The sequence below is a fragment of the Nicotiana tabacum genome, chromosome 13, assembly GCF_000715075.1.
Source record: "Nicotiana tabacum cultivar K326 chromosome 13, ASM71507v2, whole genome shotgun sequence".
NCBI classification, from domain to species: domain Eukaryota; kingdom Viridiplantae; phylum Streptophyta; class Magnoliopsida; order Solanales; family Solanaceae; genus Nicotiana; species Nicotiana tabacum.
In genome coordinates, this window is record NC_134092.1 from 34645975 (window position 1) to 34665810 (window position 19836).

At 38.1% G+C, this 19836-nt stretch overlaps 1 protein-coding gene across 1 annotated transcript; it reads right to left on the bottom strand.

Annotated features, from left to right (window-relative positions):
- Positions 1-1897: 1897 nt before the first annotated feature.
- LOC142168396 (uncharacterized) lies at positions 1898-12412 on the bottom strand. Its single transcript, XM_075229083.1, has 2 exons — positions 11570-12412; positions 1898-2353 (listed from the first exon to the last, which is right to left on the bottom strand). Exons 1-2 carry the CDS (start codon positions 12150-12152, stop codon positions 2016-2018), a joined length of 921 nt encoding a protein of 306 aa, XP_075085184.1. The 5' UTR covers positions 12153-12412; the 3' UTR covers positions 1898-2015.
- Between the last annotated feature and the right edge of the window lie 7424 nt (positions 12413-19836).

A 19836-nucleotide genomic window follows, 5' to 3' on the forward strand; every position in this document is an offset into this window, starting at 1 on the left:
TGTTGGCAGGCCTAAGGCATCCAAGAATCGGTATCCGGGAATAGTAACTGGCAATATTGGCTTTTCCCATTGAACTATAGCTCCGTGAAACTTGTGACTTCTTCCAATGTCGGTACCAGCTCACAGTCAAAAAATTTGAATACTACCTTAGCCGGATCCCAAAATTCTATCAACAGGCGAGTGAGCACCCTGTCTGCTCGGATGTTCATCAATGCAATTAATGCCAGGTGCATTCAAACCTCATCTCCGTGTTCCCAACGAATATTCTTCCACCACAGTTTTAACTTATGTGGTGCTCCTGCTATCATGCTGATTGCAGGATGATTTGGTTGATTTTCATTTTCTGAGGTGGGTAAAAGAAAGATATATGGGTAAGTGTTTGATTCGGATCCTTAAGTGTCTTGTCATGTTTGTTTGTCTTTCCACAGAAGTTATGCCGTTGCGTGCATGACTCGTTGAAATTTCGATCCGCAGCACGTGGAGTCCCCGTCAATTATTTTGCATGTTATCGTATCACAAAAGCAGCTGCTAAATAATATTTAATATATATAAATTTAAGGTTAACTCGATCGGTAATTTAGGTTAGGTGTTATCACCGAATTTTGACAAATAAGCAGGGGGCGGCCTGACCCTAAAGGAAGGCACCCAAAAATTTGAGGGCCCCAAAATTACTATTTCTCTATATATATAGTAGGCGTTTGGACATAAGAATTGTAAAATTCGAAAAAATGGTGAAAAGGTTTTTCAAGTGAAAATGATATTTGAAATTTAGAGTTGTGTTTGGACATAAACTTCAGTTTGGGTTATTTTTGAAGTTTTGTGAATGATTTGACTGAAAATTTTGAAAAACAGCTTTTTGTAGTTTTTTAAATTTTCGAAAATTTTCAAAATGCATTTTCAAGTGAAAATTAGAAATTTTATGAACAAACGCTGATTTCGGAAAAAAGCAAAAATATTTTGGAAAAATCTTCAACCAAATTGTATGTCCAAACGGGCCCATAGTAGTATATTATTTATATAATTATCTCTTATTATGGACAAATTTATTTTTTTATTGTCATATTAATTTTTAATTAATCGATTTCTTCCTCTAATTAATATAACTAAAATAGTTTTCTGTCAATCTAGGAAGGGGAGCCTTGGCGTAACTGGTAAAGTTGTTGTCATGTGACCAGGAGGTCACGGGTTCAAGCCGTGAAAATAGCCTCTTGCAGAAATGCAGGGTAAGGCTGCGTACAATATACCCTTGTGGTCCGGCCCTTTCCCGGACCCCGCGCATAGCGAGAGCTTAGTGCACCGGGCTGCCCTTTAGTTTTCTGTCAATCTTATTTTACTTTTTTACTTAATTATATTTCTCTATTCATTAGCTGGTCACGTAAATATATCTAATAATCTAACTTATTATTTATTTTTCTTACATAAATTATACTCTCTCCGTCCCAATTTATATGAAAGTGTTTGACTGGACATGGACTTTATGAAATAACAGAAGTCTTTTGAAACTTATAATCTTAAATAAATCATAGAAATTTGTGGGCTAGAAATCATCTCATTAATGATAAAAGAAAAAATCTAAAGTTGAATTGTTACCAAATATAGAAAGGGACTTACTAAAAAAAAAGGAGTCACTTAAGTTGGGACGAAGGAAGTATGTTTTCTGGGTTCTCTCGTTTCAGTTGTGATGCAATCAACGTTAAATTCATTTAATTTTCTGTACTTTATAAAACTAAGTTCTCATTTTTTTTAATTTCACATTCTCACTTGTCTAATTTTTTAAAAAACGATGTTCATTAAATAATATATATATATTAAGGCATCTTATTAAGGCTTTGCTTTAGGCCTCGGATGATGTTGGGCCGCCCCTGGGTCTGCTCCTTGGTTGCAACTATTATTTCGAATTCACTTACTATAGGCAATAATAATGATTAAGTATCTCAATATATATGACATAAAAGGACTAACTAATCAAACCGAAAATAATTAAAAATAAAATGAAAACAGTACTCTTGTAACTTTTAGAAGTAAAGCCTTTTCCTACATGCTTTAAACGGTAAAGAACGCAAGAAAACTTGATCCATTTCTTTGACGAGCTCTTCAATCAAGTCCCTGCAAATGTGATCTTGTAAGACAAGCCCTATTCTTCCTGTCTCTCTCTTTTGCCCCCACGCGATGTCATTGCACACTTCCTCCACACTTTGAATCATGGCTTTGCTGCAACATATTGGCGAAGTTGTAGCCGCTGTCTTCATGTGAAATGGCTCGTTGTTTGTAAATTTCTTGATAAAATCAACAGTTTCATATGCCTTCAGCTTATTGATCCTTCTCAATGGCTTCCGTTGTTGTGTGATGCGCCCTTCAAAAATAAAAAAGGAAATTTACGATTGTGTAATTACGTATAATAGTGTTAATTATTCGCATTTGCTAAACATGTGTAAAAATTATCTACTAAAAAGTTGAAACTATTTTTTGCAGTTTTGTTGATCTTACTAGTAATATTAGAAACGTACAACAACAATAACAACAACAAACCCAGTGTAATCCCACAGATAAGATCTAGGAATGGGAAGGATAGTGTGTATGCAGATCTTACCTCTACCTTGTCAAGATAGAAGTTATTTCCAATAAACCATCGGCTCAAGAAACAATAAATATAAAAGTAACAAATAGTAGTAACAAGAATATAATAGGAACAAGGGTCATAACATGTAATATAAAGAAAGAGAAATAAGAAAAATACAAAAATAGTTCTAGTACTACCGATAAGATTAAGAGACTTACAACTATCTGTCAACCTTTCACCCTTATTTTCGAACTTACCCTTCCCTATCGAGGGTCATGTCCTCGGCTGGAGCAATGACATATCATGTTTAATCACCTCACCCCCATACTTTTTTGGCCTACCCCAGCTCCCTTCCTTAGACCCGCAATGGTCAACCTCGCATACTTCCTAACAAGGGCATCTATATATGGCTCTCTTCTGCACGTGCCAAAACCATCTCAGCCTCGATTCCCGCAGTTTGTCCTCCACCAAGGCCACACCCACCTTGTCCCTAATAACTCCGTTCCTAATCTTATCTTTCCTGGTATGCCCACACATCCATCTCAGCATCCTTATTCCAGCTACCTTCATCTTCTGGATATGTGACTTCTTGACGGATCAGCATCCCGCCCCATATAACATAGTCGGTCTAACCACCACACTGTAGAACTTGTCTTTAAGTCTTGATGGCACATTCTTATCACACAAAACTAATATTGAAAACATATATTTACTAAATAATTTATTTTCTTTTTGTACTTCTGCTATAAATACTCACAAATTCCAACCAGATATAAAAATAAATAACTTGGTTTTACCAACAGATTTTTTTCGCTAGTAAATTTACCAACAAAATAACAATCGAATGTTGGTCGGTACATTTATCAACAAAAATCTCCATCTAGTAAAGAAAATTAACGATGAACTTATATGCAATTTACTGACCGATCATTCGTTGCTAAATTCTAAGGTATTCAGATCCGTTGGTAAATACTAGCAACGAACTTTTTTTTAGCAATTGTTGAAATTGTCAAAATTCTCATATCGGTGGATGACAATTTTGAATGAGAATTTAACTCTATAAAAGGAGGCCTAATGTTTAAGATTTAAACACACCTCTCATTTGCCTTTTTATCTTCTTAAGGCATTTGTATCTTCTCTCTTTAGTATTATTTCACTTGTAATTTTGGAGTGGAATAAAATATTGATTGTGTCCGAGGAAGTAGGCAAAATTGGCCGAACCTCGTAAATTCTGGTGTTCTTTTATTGTTGTCTTATTGTCTTGTTTATTATTTAGTGGTTGTCATAATTTTTGATATAGTAGTTGTGACTCATTCACACTATATACATTTGGCTTCCGCAACAATTGGTATCAGAGCCAATGTACTGTCTAAGTATGCTCTGTGGATGCAGTATAGTTTGATCTTCCACATCAGAAAAGATCTATCTTGATAACTGAGTCAAGGTTCTGTCTGAGTATGCTTTGTGGTTGCAGCTTAGTCTGAACTTCCACACCAGAAAGAAAATAATTGTGATTTGTGTCATCAGCTACTAAATAATATTTGTGTCAAAATGGAAGACAATAAACAAGAAGAATCTACATCAAGTGTCAATAATACGTCATCGTTGGCATCTTCGCTTATGATAAGAATTGTGTCAAATGCGAAATTTGGGTTAAAATTTTTGACGGGTCAGGACATTTTGGGATGTGGCAAGGCGAGGTTCTAGATGTTCTTTTTCAACAAGGGCTAGATCTTGCCATTGAAGAAAAGAAGCTAGATGTTATTGGAGAAGAAGATTGGAAAATTATCAATCATGTTGCTTGCGGTACCATTCGATCCTACCTTGCTAGAGAGCAGAAATATCCATACACAAAGAAAACTTCTGCAAGTAAATTATGGAAAGCACTGGAGGATAAATTTTTGAAGAAAAACAGTCAAAATAAATTGTACATGAAGAAGAGACTGTTTCGCTTCACCTATGTTCCTGGTACCACAATGAATGAACATATCACCAGTTTCAATAAGTTGGTCACAGATTTGTAAAATATGGATGTAACTTTTGATGATGGTGACTTGGCCTTGATGTTGTTGGGGTCACTTCCTAATGAGTATGAGCACCTTGAAACTACTCTACTCCATGGAAATGATGAAATTTCTCTCAGAGAAGTTTGTTCGGCTTTGTACAGCTATGAACAAAGAAAGGGAGAAAAACAGAAGGGCGGAGAAGGAGAAGCACTAATTGTGAGGGGTCATCCTCAAAATCAAACGAGGACTAAGAAGGGAAGATCCAAGTCGAGATCTAGACCCAGCAAAGATGAATGTGCCTTTTGTCGAGAAAAGGGGCACTGGAAGAAAGACTGTCCGAAGTTGAAGAATAAGGCCAGACATAATAATGGAAAGGCCATTATGGATTCAAATGTAGCTGATTGTGATGATTCAGACTTCTCATTAGTTACAACAGAGTTATCAACATCATCAGACATATGGTTGATGGACTCGGCTTGTAGCTATCATATGTGTCCCAACAAGGACTGGTTCGTGAATTTTCAAGAAGGAGAATATGGAGTCATCCACACAGCGGATAACAGCCCTCTTACCTCATATGGCATTGGTTCAATAAGATTAAGGAGCCATGATGGAATGATCAGAACATTAACAGATGTTCGATATGTACCGGGTTTGAAGAAGAATCTCATCTCTGTGGGAGCCCTAGAATCAAAAGGGTTCAAAATCATTGCAGAAAATGGAGTGATGAGAATATGCTCTGGTGCACTAGTGGTAATGAAGGCCAATCGGAAGAACAATAACATGTACCGCTATCGTGGTAGTACAGTTATTGGGACAGCAACAGTGACATCCAGTGATGACAAAGAGGCAGAAACAACCAGACTATGGCACATGCGCTTGGGACATGGTGGAGGGAAATCTTTGAAAGCTCTATCTAATCAAGGATTGTTAAAAAGCATAAAGACTTGCAACTTGGAGTTTTGCGAGTATTGTGTCAAAGGGAAACAGACAAGGGTTAAATTTAGTACAACGATCCATAATACTAAAGGCATTTTGGATTATGTACACTCTGATATTTGGGGTTCTTCCAAAACACCGTCATTGGGTGGGAAGCACTATTTTGTAACCTTTGTTGATGATTTTTCCCGAAGAGTGTGGGTGTATACAATGAAGAGGAAAGATGAAGTGTTGGGAATTTTTCTCAAATGGAAGATGATGGTGGAGAATCAAACAGGCAGGAGGATCAAGTGTATTCGCACAGACAATGGAGGTGAATACAAAAATGATCATTTCAATAAGGTCTATGAAAATGATGGCATCGTCCGACACTTCACTGTCAGACATACACCACAACAGAATAGAGTGGCAGAACGTATGAACTGGACTTTACTGGAGAAGGTACGGTGTATGTTGTCCAATGCTGGCTTGGGCAAAGAATTTTGGGCTGAGGCAATTACATATGCATGCCACCTCATTAATCGTCTACCATCTGCTGCTATTGATGGAAAGACACCATTTGAAAAATGGTATGGAAAACCTATTGTAGATTATGACTCTTTGCACGTGTTTGGCTCAATTGCATACTATCATGTGAAAGAGACAAAATTGGATCCGAGAGCAAAGAAGGCTATATTTATGGGGATTACTTCTGGAGTCAAAGGATACCGCTTATGGTGTCCAGAGACAAGGAATATTATATTCAGCAGAGATGTTACTTTTGATGAATCTGCCATAACAGATAAGGTGACAGTTGAAGATGTCAAACAAACTGGTGGTGCATCAAAGCAGGTGGAGTTTGAGGGAAAATTTATTTTTCCTACACAAGAAGCAGAGGAGGAAACTCATGAAGATTACCCTCTGGAAGAAGAGCCAGTAGAGAGGGAGATTCCAACTCAGGAACCTCGACAACAACTTGAATCAATAGCAACCAGCAGGCCAAAAAGGACAATAACGAAACCTATTCGTCTCATAGAGACGGTTGCTTGTGCAACCTCAATTGTAGCTGATGGTGTTCCTACCACTTATAAAGACGCAATCCAAAGTTCAGAAGAAGATAAGTGGAGGATTGCCATGAATGAAGAAATGCAGTCCCTTCATCAGAATCATACATGGAGATTGGCCAATATCCCGAAGGGAAAGAAAGTAATTGGGTGCAAATGGGTATTTGCAAAGAAAAAAGGATTTCCTAACCAAGAAGATGTTCGCTACAAAGCAAGATTGGTGGCCAAAGGATATTCTCAAAGGGAGGGAATTGATTACAATGAAGTATTTTCTCCAGTTGTAAAACATTCCTCCATTAGAATTAAGTTGGCTTTGGTAGCACAGTTAGATTTGGAACCAGTTCAGATGGATGTAAAAACTCTGTTTTTATATGGAAACTTAGAGGAGGAAATCTACATGACTCAGCCAGAAGGATTCAAAGTTGCTGGAAAAAAAAATATGGTATTCAAACTTGAAAAATCGTTGTATGGATTGAAACAATCTTCTAGACAATGGTACAAGCGATTTGACAAGTTTATATTGCGGCAAGGATACAAGAGAAGCAAATACGATCATTGTGTATATTTGCGCAAACTTAATAATGGTTCCTTTGTATATCTTCTCCTATATGTTGATGATATGTTGATAACTTCCAAGAATTCGGAAGAAATTGATAAGTTGAAGATTCAACTGAAGGAGGAGTTCGAGATGAAGGATCTGGGTGAGGCAAAGAAAATTCTTGGCATGGAGATAATAAGAGATAGACGTTCAAAGAAACTCTGTTTATCTCAGAAAGAATATTTGAAGAGAGTACTACAACGTTTTGGCATAGATAAGAAGACTAAGCCAATTAGTACGCCACTTGCTCCCCATTTTAAGCTAAGTACTACTATGTCGCCAAAGGATGAAACTGAACAGGAGTATATGTCAAGGGTACCATACGCAAATGTTGTTGGTAGCTTGATGTATGCAATGGTTTGTACGAGACCTGACATTTCACAAGCCGTTGGAGTTATTAGCAGATATATGCATAATCCAGGAAAGGAGCATTGGCAAGCTGTGAAATGGATTCTACGGTATATTCATAGTACTGTAGATGTTGGGTTAGTTTTTGAGCAGGAAGGCAATCGGTCTGTAGTTGGATATTGTGACTCAGATTTTGCGGGTGATCTGGACAAACGAAGGTCAACTACTGGTTATGTGTTTACTTTTGTAAAGGCACCAGTTAGTTGGAAGTCTACTTTGCAGTCAACAGTTGCTTTGTCTACAACAGAGGCAGAGTACATGGCTATTACAGAGGCTGTGAAGGAGGCAATTTGGCTTCAGGGATTGCTAAAGGAGCTTGGTATTGAACAAAAAAATATTATAACTTTTTGTAATAGTCAAAGTGCTATTCAATTAGCGAAGAACCAAGTTTATCATGCAAAGACGAAGCACATTGATGTTCGGTATCATTTCGTACGAGAAATCATAGAAGAAGGTGGAGTCACGGTGAAGAAAATTCATACTACGGAGAACCCTGCTGATATGCTGACAAAAGTGGTGACTGCGGTCAAGTTTCAACATTGTTTGGATTTGATCAACATTGTTGAACACTAAAGATTGAAGAAGAAGACACAACCAAAATTTGTTATTGAGAGAAAATTGAAGATGTGGAATTTTGCCAAGGTGGAGATTTGTTGAAATTGTCAAAAGTCCCACATCGGTGGATGACAATTTTGAATGAGAATTTCACCCTATAAAAGGAGGCCTAATGTTTAGGATTTAAACACACCTCTCATTTGCCTTTTTTATCTTCTTAAGGCATTTGTATCTTCTCTCTTTAGTATTATTTCACTTGTGATTTTGGAGTGGAATAAAATATTGATTGTGTCCGAGGAAGTAGGCAAAATTGGCCGAACCTCGTAAATTCTGGTGTTCTTTTATTATTGTCTTATTGTCTTGTTTATTATTTAGTAGTTGTCATAATTTTTAGTATAGTAGTTGTGACTCATTCACACTATACACATTTAGCTTCCGCAACAACAATAAATAAATTATCAAGAGATTTTAGCGATTTCGAACAGATTTATCCATTGGTATATGAATTGCATTATCAATTAGCATTTCTCCTTAACCTAGTAGCAAGATATATTGGTAATAAATATATCGGAGCAAAGATTCTTTGGTCCAATAAGTGGCAAGCGTGGAAAATAGCGCATTGCAAGCACAAAAGAGATTTTTCAGTCAACTCCGAGTCGGCCTGAGTCGTCCTGACCGAAGGTTGAAGAAGTCCTAAGAAGCTAATTTCGGATCGCTCTACTTCTACCGGATAACCGTTCCTGAATAAACCGATCAGATGATATCAAGCATATGTGCCATTATCCTTCCATCACCACCAAACCCCCAAAATATATGGATTTTTTATATTAAATATGCCCAACGATTACGACCAGAACAACGTAACGGTATATGCATGTGTGTTTGTAACAGGCAAAAGGGAATCAAGGATCAGTTACGATTATGTTAGCTTATAAATATCCTCCTTCCCAATATTGTAATACACATTAGCATATAACATACTATACTAAAATTCTATCAAGTTCTCTACTCTTTCTAGTACTCTACATTGTTGTTCACTATTAATCCGCTTGAATCAAGAATAAGAATTACTCTTATCATATTGTTGTTATCATTTCTGTCGTTATTATCACTACTTTACTTCATTTGCTCCTTTTTTATATTATCGAAAGATTGGTCTAATTTGGTTTAATCACGTCGCTGGAGACGTAAATCTCATTAATTTAATTGTTATACCTAATAATCAAAATTTAGGTTAAACACGGGATACAATGATCTCACGTGTCAAGGACTAGTTATTATATCAACCTCTATTCTCCTCTTATGATATAGTCCTACCATTGTTTATGACATAAACTATGAAATGTGAAAGGAAAGGTTTTAATATATTAAAATATAAAAGAAGTATAGGTAGTGGAAAGTGGACCCATAATTTCTGAGAAAGTGGAACTGCGTATTACCAAAAAGTAAGAAGATTGAATAACACATTTGCTTTGCTTTTATAGTTTTGGGGAGAAATATCTTTTTCACATGCGCTTTCTCATCATTTCTTGACTGAATCATGACTAATTATTGCTATTATGTGGAGGCAAACAATTGAAGCTTTAGCAAAAGATTTCATGGACCACGGCCCCCTCATAGATCTTGAGACCGTTGCCAAATATAAATTCATATTTCTACTGCTATTATTGTTTTTACTTTTTGTTAATTTTATTTCAAAGTAATAAAAGATCAAAAGGTGAACAAATGTCGTAAGGAGGAAAAATATTTTTAATGGTATCACCAAAGCAGTTTGTTTGACTTCGATGAAATCATCGAATGTTGTAGAATTTCATAACTCATTTTCATTATTTTCCTAATTTACCGGTTTTAACTTTGAAGGCTCACTTTTTATCTGTAACTCAAAGAGTTTGGATAATCAAGCACATCTTTAAAAAAGTTATAGACAATGTGGAACTGGAACTTTTCAGGATTAAGCCTTTCACGTATAACATCCTCAATACAAAATAATAATTAGTTAAATGTAGTGCTAACGATGAAATCTTATTATTTTAATGTTCCTTTTTAAAATTCTCTCTGGTACTTATAATTTACTAACAAAATATCTCTACAATAATACTGTTTTTGTGTCTTTATTAAAATTCATCTTCATATTAAATAAAGTAATAAATAAGATAAAAATTATTTCTTGTAAATGCAACGAATTATCCTCTTTGTATGTTTGGTACGACGCGACAAAAAGAGTTTTACTTGATCGATTTATTTTCTAGTATCAGGTAGCTGAATTGTAAGATGGTTTCTTCAAGAAAAAACATTTTATTAACCAAAAAGGATAAAATGGCGTCTACCATTTATCACAACCAAAAAGGTCTCTACAAGTATCATAACGTTTACTCCACATCATTTGCTTAAACTCAATAAGATAGTATTGCCAACCTTTAATCCTTAGAATTATCACCATAACACCACTATTTTATGAAAAAAAGTTTTCCTCCTACTGAACATATACTTTTCAATAGTCGTTATTTTCAGCTTTATTTAATTTAAATTCTGGTCACAGAGGGAGGGAAAGCTTCCTTTGAATGCCAAAGGTGATAATGACAACGACTACATCAACAACAATCTAATATAATCTTATTAGTGGGTCTGGAGAGCATAGTGTATACGCAGACTTTATCCTATTCTGGAATAGAAAAGCTGTTTTCGATAGACCCTCGGCTCCCTCCATCCAAAAACTTCCCACGTTACTTTTGAATTAACTTAAACTCACAATATTTTAATTGGAAGTGCTCACGAACAACCAACTCTTGTAAAAGGTGATAATGACGAACTGGTCCAATATGCTCGTCATGATATGATGTTCATTCCATTAGTATTGCTTTAAGAATTCTAAGATGTACTAGGATAACTTTACGCACGATAGCAGTTTGTCTCCCACTTCAAGGGAATGTACTTATGTAAATTCCCAATCCCAAAGATACGGATACTTTATTTCAACAAAAATTCAGAATTCTAATTCAAATTTCTCTAGATTCATCCCCATATATATATATATATATATATATTGTTTCTAAGTTCCTTAGTTCTTTTGGTGATTGTTTATCAATTTCTCAAAGAATCCAATGATTTTCTTCTTTATATTTATATCGTATGATTTTATGCTCTATCCGTAACTTTTTAAGTGTCCTATGTATGAGAATGGGTTTTCAGTAGAAGGGAAGACTATCTTTTCCTTTTCCTCCTTGTATTTTAGGCATGAAACTTATCACTCTAAGATACTGAAGGTTAATTAAAAAACGAGAAATATAAAAAGAAAGAAATTTGATCATTATTTTACATACAAATAGATGTTATGAAGTCGATTGCACTAGATGTAGAATCGAATTCTATATATATTTACATATTTTCTAAATGAATATTAGTTCAATGAATTATTATAGAGAAAGTAAAAATGGAAAAGCAAAGTAAGAAGAAAACGTACCACTATCTTTAACTTTGGCGAAAGGTGACCGAGTTAACTCGTCCAACGCGCAGACGCGACCGGGTCGGCGACTCCTCATTGAATCACCACTTTCGCTAACCCTTTCAGCTGACTTTATAATCTTCCTGATCGACTCTAAATCGTCATTGCACTTGTCCAAGGCTTGTAAAAGCTTCCTTCTATTTATCTCATTGGAGTCGTCCCCGGCCCTATAATCAGCTGGAGGGATTTCCTCCAACCCCATCAGCCGTGCCACTAATGCTGGCTCTTTTTTTACGTTTCCCGGTGAGTTATTCGGCGTTCGTCTGATGTCTGGTGATATTATGGGACTTCTTGGTACCTTTAGGTGATCTTTTTCATGTTTCCCTACTACTTTTTGCGGTGAAAACGCTCTTCTTGGTAATGAATCGTACCTTTTCCCTTGCTTTCTTCCAGAAGTGAGGCGTTTGGTTTTTTGGTATTTGGAGATAATCTGAAAAATGCCTGACATGCATCCAATAGACTTAACAACATGGTGATTTTCTGGCGGCGGTTGTTTTTGCCGATGAACTGATGCCATTAAAGAATCTTGCCTCTTTAGCATTATCTGCTTCTCCTTGCTCTTTTTTGTGTGTGTGAGAGATTTTTTATTTTGGAGAACGGTAGAAAGTATGAACACAAAACTAGAAGGGGTTGGCTAAAAGATAGATGAACGCAAAGGACTTCTTGTAGGTAGTAGAAGGAAGTCACTTAAGCTTTCTTCTGGTCGCAAGTTCAACATTTATGGAATAAAGTTCTGACAGCATAATGTTTTGCTATACACTAGTAAAAGGGGCCAGTTAGGTGTGGACAAATATTTTCTTTTTCCGGAAAGAATATACAATTTGGTACACTTAATAAATAGTACTCACCCCGATTCAATTTTGTTGAATTAGTTTGACAGAAAAGAAGATTTTTGAAATATATGATTCTAAAAATTTAAGGGACAAAAGCTTTGTAGGGCCATAATATTTGTGTGACTATAATAGTTTCTCATTAAGGATAAAATAAGTAAAGTAAAAAATTTAAAGTTAAATTGTTTCTAAATATATAAATGTGTCATTTTTTTTAAAAGACTAATAAGAAAAATTTATCATTTAAATTGAAACGGATGAAGTACGTAAAGTTACATCATATGCTAATTGGGAATCGAGTGGACGAATATGTATAGGGTAAAATATGATATGACACGTGGTCGTTTAAAGGGAGGACACATGGAAACCAAGACAGGGATGGCCAAAAACCGAACGCAGTCATTCCGCTTGTCACCATAAAGGATAACGTTCATAAAGGCGTGTTAAATGCTCTGCGCCCGGTAACATTTAATAGGGAATATTCTGCAGCATTAAGAGCGACGGTCCGTTACAGAGAATTTGACATTTATGTTCACCGCTACGTATTCATCAATGACCCTCATAATTGACATTTAAGGAGAACATGATCCTAGGACTTCCTTCCCTAGAAATAGCTATAAATAGTGAGCTCAGTTATCATTGTAAAAGACACGAATTTTCTGGCTTAACTTACACTCTATTCTATACAAAGCTTTATATAATTTTGCTTCTTGCTTTTTGATCTCATCATCGTTGTGCCCGAAAATACTGTCCCGAAATTATCATCTCTACTGTTTTCATCGATATTTCAAGGCTAAGTATTATACATTTATTCAATTATTGTATTATTTCAAGATCAAATTTCACTTGTCTAGAAATCACGTATAAATTCAACTTTACCATTTTATGGGTAAATAGTTTGGCGCCCACCATGGGGCCTAGATAGCCGTGCAATTAAATTGATCCTTGCCTTTTTTTACTAACGTGTTTTGATTACTTTGTCTTAGAAAAAAATCACGAAAAATGGTAGATAGCACTGTTAAGGACACACGCAACCATAAAATTCGAGGGGATCAACCTCATTTTGAGGATTCAATCAGTGACACCCGCAGTGAGGGAAATGACGCCGTGCCGGTGCATTACAGGCGATACCCTCGACAGGTTCGGGAGACAATTCCCGATGATGTTGATGAGGAGCATGTAGCGGGTGCGGTGAGGGTTCTTCAAGAGCAACATGCAATCATTCTAGGTCATCTCACGCGGCATGATCAGGTTATGACGGAACTGAAGCATGCAATTCCTCATGTTGTTCCCGCAGACCAAATAACGCAGAGAGTCGACAACAATACTTCCAGGGGTGAAGTTGGCTCCGAGGGGTCTAGGGGAAGTAGATCCGGTCTCAACAACGAGAACGATCCATTCAAGGATGAACTTTTGTGGTTTGTGAGGGAAGTAAACGCCCGCATAGATCAAATATTGAGTGCTCCACCGGTATTAAAAGGCCTGAACTCGAAGAAGTATATTCAATTATCGTACAAGCCGAGCGAAGCACCCAAACTAATCCCGAAGCGATTCAAAATTGCTTGAAATTCTAAAGTATGATGGAACTTCAGACTCGCATGAGCATATTACTACCTACACAACGGCGGTGAAAGGAAATGATTTAGCTCCTCATGAAATTGAATCTGTATTGCTAAAGAAATTTGGAGAAACTCTCACGAGGGGAGCTCTAACGTGGTATTCATTATTACCCAAACATTCCATAGATTACTTCAAGATGCTCACAGATTCGTTCATTAAGGCTCATGCCGGGGCCAGAAAAGTGCAAGCCCGGAAGGCCGACATATTCAGGATCGCACAGAGAGAATCTGAATTATTACGAGAGTTTGTTACTTGATTCCAGAAAGAAAGAATGTTGCTCTCGGCCGTCTCGGATGAATGGGCAGTTGAAGCATTCACCAAAGGATTGAATCCAATAAGTTTAGATGCTTCCCGGAAGCGGAAGGAGAGTCTACTTGAGTTTCAAGAAACAACTTGGGCAGATGTACACAACCGGTACGAGACAAAGATAAGGATCGAAGATGACCAGGTCAGTTCTACATCATCGGCCAAAGGACGGGAGAAAAATAGAGAAAAATCAAAGGATGACTATGACGATGATAGACGGACTTCGAGGGGCTAGCTTTTGCCCTACGAGCAGACCGAAGGCCGTGGCAGAAACTTCCGGGCAGCGAACAAGTTCATCGCTGACAGAGGCACTGATCGTGGTCGAAACAATAGATTACTCCAGGATAAGGAGACGTCGGGGTCTCGGGATTCCTCTTACCCCAAATTATCGGAATATAACTTCAACGTCAGTATAATGGAGTTGGTGTCAGCCACAAGAAACATTAAAGATTCATGATTCCCGAGACCTATGAGATCCAATTCCAGCCAGCGAGATCCCAACTTATGGTGCGAGTACCATAGGACGAACGTTCACCGGACAGGGTACTGCCGACACCTCCGAGAGGAGGTGGCATCATTATTGAAGAATGGTCACCTCAGTGAATTCTTGTGTGACCGAGCTAAGAACAATTATGGTCGTAACAGAGACAACGCGAAACTTCCAAAAGCAGGAGAAGAACCCCCACGCCAAACAATCAATATGATCTTCGGTGGGAATGAGATTAACGGGGTCACCTTTTCGGCAGCAAAGAAGACAAAATTATCAATAACTCACAGTAAAAGACTCCGGGAAGACGATATCACTTTCACGGAGGAGGGCGCAGACGGATTGTTGTTACCATACAACAACGCACTAGTAATATCCTTAAATGTGTTAGATTTTAAGATTAAACGTGTTCTAGTGGATCCAGGAAGTTCGGCTAATATCATACAATGGAGAGTATTGAACAAGCTAAACTCACTAGAAGCATTATTCCGGCAACAAAGCACCTCGCTGGATTCAACCTTGCGAGCGTGACGACCTGGGGAGAGATCTTGCTGCTCATGAACGTTGAAGGAGTAATGAAAACAACTCTCTTCTAAGTAGTAGATGGTGACATAGGATACAACATTATCTTGGGAAGGCCGTGGTTACATAAAATAAAAGCTGTACCATCAATATATCACCAATTACTGAAGTTTCCAACGCCCAAAGGAATCAAGCATATAAGAGGTGATTAACCGGAAGCAAGGGAGATGAATGCAATCTCAGTCTCCAATAGCAAAGGGAACGAACGCATGGCATAGCAATTACAGGAACCGACACCTCTTCCCGAACTAGTAGGAGTTAGCTCGGAAACAGAGTTGTCAGAACAACATCAGGTGCCAAGATATTTCTAAGTTTCAGAAGAGACGGACGCGACAAAGTCCATGGCGGAGGAACTGGAGCAAGTTGCATTGTTCGAGGAATTCTTAGAAAGAAAATTCCATTTGTGGACAGGACTGCACCCGAAGCTCAGGTATGGTTTTATTGAATTCTTTAAATTTAATGCTAATTGTTTTGAATGGTCGCACGAGGATATGACAGGTATCCCGATGGAAATAGCCATGCACAAGCTGAGTTTGGATCTTAACATACATTCGGTAAGGCAGAAGAAATGCCCTATTGTCGAGGCCAGGAATAAATTCGTCAAAAAAAAGATAACCCGCTTACTTAAAATCGGTTCGTTCCAAGAGGTAAGATATCCGAACTGGTTAGCCTATGTAGTAGTAGTAGTTCTTAAGAAGAACAATAAAATACGTATGTGCGTAGACTACAAAGATCTTAACAGGGCGTGCCCGAAAGACTCATTCCCATTGCCAAATATTGATCAAATGATTGATGCCACTACCGGGCACGAGCTGATGAGTTTCGTGATGCTTATTTCGGGTACAACCAAATTAAGATAAACCCGGAAGATCAGGAAAAAACTTCATTTATAACGAATTTCGGTACATACTGTTATAATGTAATGCCCTTTGGGTTGAAAAACGTCGGAGCCACTTATCAACGTCTCATAAATAAAATGTTTGAAAAGCAAATAGGAAAGACCATAGAAGTTTATATAGACGATATGCTCATGAAGTCTTTGAATGCAGGTGACCACCTTAATCATTTACAAGAAATATTCGACATTCTGAGGAAGCATAATATGAAACTTAACCCTGAGAAGTGCATTTTTAGGGTCAGTTCTGGTAAGTTCCTAAGGTTTCTGGTCTCACAAAGGGGAATTGAGGTAAACCTCGACAAACTCAAGGCCATAGACAATATCTTGGATAAATTGTCAAACGTAAAGGAAGTCCAAAGACTCACAGGAAGGTTAGCAGCTTTGAGCAGGTTTATTTCCCGGTCGTCGGAAAATGTCATCGTTTCTTCACATTGCTAAAAAGAAGAATAATTTTGAATGGACATCGGAGTGCCAGCAGGCTTTGAGGGACCTGAAGAAATATTTATCAAGCCCTCCATTGCTCTCGAAACCAAAAAAAGGTGAAACGTTGCTAGTCTACCTCGTGGTTTCAGAAGTTACGGTAAGTGCGGTCTTAGTCTGGGAGGACAAAGGTACGTAATTTCCTATTTATTACGTTAGAAAATTTTTAATGGGAGCAAAAACTCGTTACCCACATTTGGAAAAAGTGGTCTTAGCTCTCATAGTTGCCGCTTTGAAGCCGAGGCCCTACTTCCAATGCCACCTGATAGCTGTGGTGATTACTTTCCCTTTGCGGAGTATCCTCCACAAACCCGAGCTCTCTGGTAGGTTTGCCAAATGCGCCATTGAAATGAGTGAATTCGACATAGAATATAAACCAAGGACTTCAATTAAGTCGCAAGTCTTGGCTGACTTCGTGGCTGATTTTAGTCCGGGACTACTACCTCTGGAACCAAGGAGGTAGTAATGGTGCCGGAATCAATATCGAGGGTTTGGACCTTATTTACGGACAGAGCTTCGAGCGTAAAAGGGTCTGGTCTCAGAATAGTCTTAATCACGCCTTCGGGGGAAACCTTAAGGCAGGCCATCAAAACAATCCTTTTAACTAACAATGAAGTAGAGTATGAAACTCTAATTGTAGGGCTTGAATTGGCCCGGGGACTTGATTCCGAGGTTAATAAAATCAAATGTGACTCACAACTGGTGGTAAATCAAGTTTACGGGATCTTTGATACCAAAGAAGAACGTATGCAACAATACGTGGTAAAGGTCCAGGCTCTTTTGGCACGATTCCGGGAGTGGTCAATTACTTATATCCCGAAGGTGGATAACGTAGAAGCGGATGCATTAGCAAACTTAGGATCATCGATAAAAATAAAGGGATCGGAGTCCGGAACGGTAGTACAATTGATGAGCTCAGTCCTGGATACAGATGGGTACTATGAGATGAATTCGGCTAGTCTGGTCTGGGACTGGAGAAATGAAATAATCAACTACCTCGAGCACGGAAAGTTGCCCGATGATCCTAAAGCATTACGGACGTTGCGCGTCAAAGTTGCACGTTATAACTTCAGGAAAGTACAATTGTATAGAAAATCTTTCCAAGGCCCGTTGGCCCAGTGTTTAGGAGTGTCAGAAGCTGACTATATCATGAGAGAAATCCACAGAGGGATATGCATCAATCACTCAGGCGCAGGGTCATTGGTGCTGAAATTGGTATGGGAAGGATATTATTGGCCTCGCATGGAACAAGACGCCAAGATTTCGTACAAAAATGTGATAAGTTTCAACGCTACGCATCACTAGTACATCAACCAGCAGAACCCTTACATTCGGTTCTGTCCCCATGGCCGTTCATAAAATAGGGGATGGACATCGTCGGACCGCTGCCACCAGCTCCTGGAAAGGTAAGTTTTTTTTTTAATTTTGATTGATTATTTTTCTAAATGGGTGGAAGCAGGTTCTTATCAGAAGACCGGAGAAAGTGAAGTGGTCGATTTTCTGTGGGAAAATATAATTTCCAGGTTCGGAATACCAAAAGAGATAGCACGCGACAATGGGCCACAGTTTATCGGTGCAAAAGTTACAAAGTTCCTCGAAGACTTGAAAATAAAGAGGATCACATCTTCTCCTTATCATCTGAGCGCAAATGGTCAAGCGGAGTCAACAAACAAAGTGATTATTCAAAACCTCAAGAAAAGGTTGGAAGCAGCAAAAGGCAAATGGCCCGAAGAATTGCCCGGAGTTCTATGGGCCTATCGAACAACGGCCAAATCAAGCACATGAGAAATTCCTTTTTCCCTTGTCTACGATGTTGAAGCCCTAATCCCGGTAGAAGTGGGCAAACCCACTTTGAGATATTCTCAGACAAATGGATAATCGAATGACGAAGCAATGCTAATCAACTTGGAACTGCTCGAGGAATGCAGGGACTTGGCGCATATAAAAATGGTAGCTCAAAAGCAGAGAATGGAGCGATATTATAATCGAAGAGCCAACTTCTGCTATTTTAAAGTAGTAGACTTGGTTCTGAGGAAAGCAACCCAAAATACAAGGGAGCTCAACACGGGTAAGCTAGGTCCAACGTGGGAAGGTCCCTACCGAATTTCTGCTATCACTGGGAAAGGTTCATACGAGTTGGAGAACCAGAATGAAGACAAGTTGTCCAGCAACTGGAACGTGGCACAACTCAAAAGATACTATTGCTGATGAACATTATTCAAGCGGAAAATATGTGTTGCACTCTTTTTTCCTTCGTTCAGTATTTGGCCCAATTGGGTTTTTCTAGCAAGGTTTTTAATGAGGCAGTGACGGAAAGCATATTGAGTAGACAACAACAATAAGACCTTTGATAACAAGGCAAACAAACAAGCTTCCACTCGGGGACGATTAGATAATCTTTGGTTCGATAGCAAATTCCCACCGGGAAGTTAAGTTTGCTACCGAACAAGGGTTACCTGATCGTTCACGAGCACAAACCACTAGAGGACTGTTAGGTATTCTTTCACTCGATAGCATGGATTCCTAAGGGGAAGTAAGGTATGTTTCCGAGTGAAGGATTACCTAGAAATTCATTAGTGTAATCTTTGAAGATACAAGACTTTCAGTGTTCCAATTCGCACTCTTCGCATTCGAACACTGGGGGGGGGGATGATATGAGGATACAACAACAATGAATGCCACGTCAACCGGGGACCAAAAATCCGGAAACTAAATGCATCATCAGGACTGGGGACTGCGCAGCCAGCCCCGTAGAAATAAGTTGTACAAGATAGCCAGAAGTAATGGCAATTTCTTTTCTGCATAGCAAGATGCTTATGTATTTTTTGAAATAGAAAGAATAAAATAAAATCCTTTTGCTTTTATCTTGTTTCTTATCTGAACGATGAGCTAACTTTGTCATTTGAATGTTAAACAAGTACTTCAAATGTTAGTGCCGTAATGAACAGGAGACATCCTCTTCAAGAGCACCGTAAACATAGGAGGGCCCTCTTTTATAAAAACCCTCACGTTAAAAGGTTGA

Bases quoted from the DNA above. Each gene is read 5' to 3' on its own strand.
- LOC142168396 (XM_075229083.1), bottom strand. From the start codon at position 12,152: ATGCTAAAGAGGCAAGATTCTTTAATGGCATCAGTTCATCGGCAAAAA. The intron at 2,354-11,569 runs GTACGTTTTCTT...TTATTTTTGAAG, and splicing joins CGCCAAAGTTAAAGATAGTG to GGCGCATCACACAACAACGG.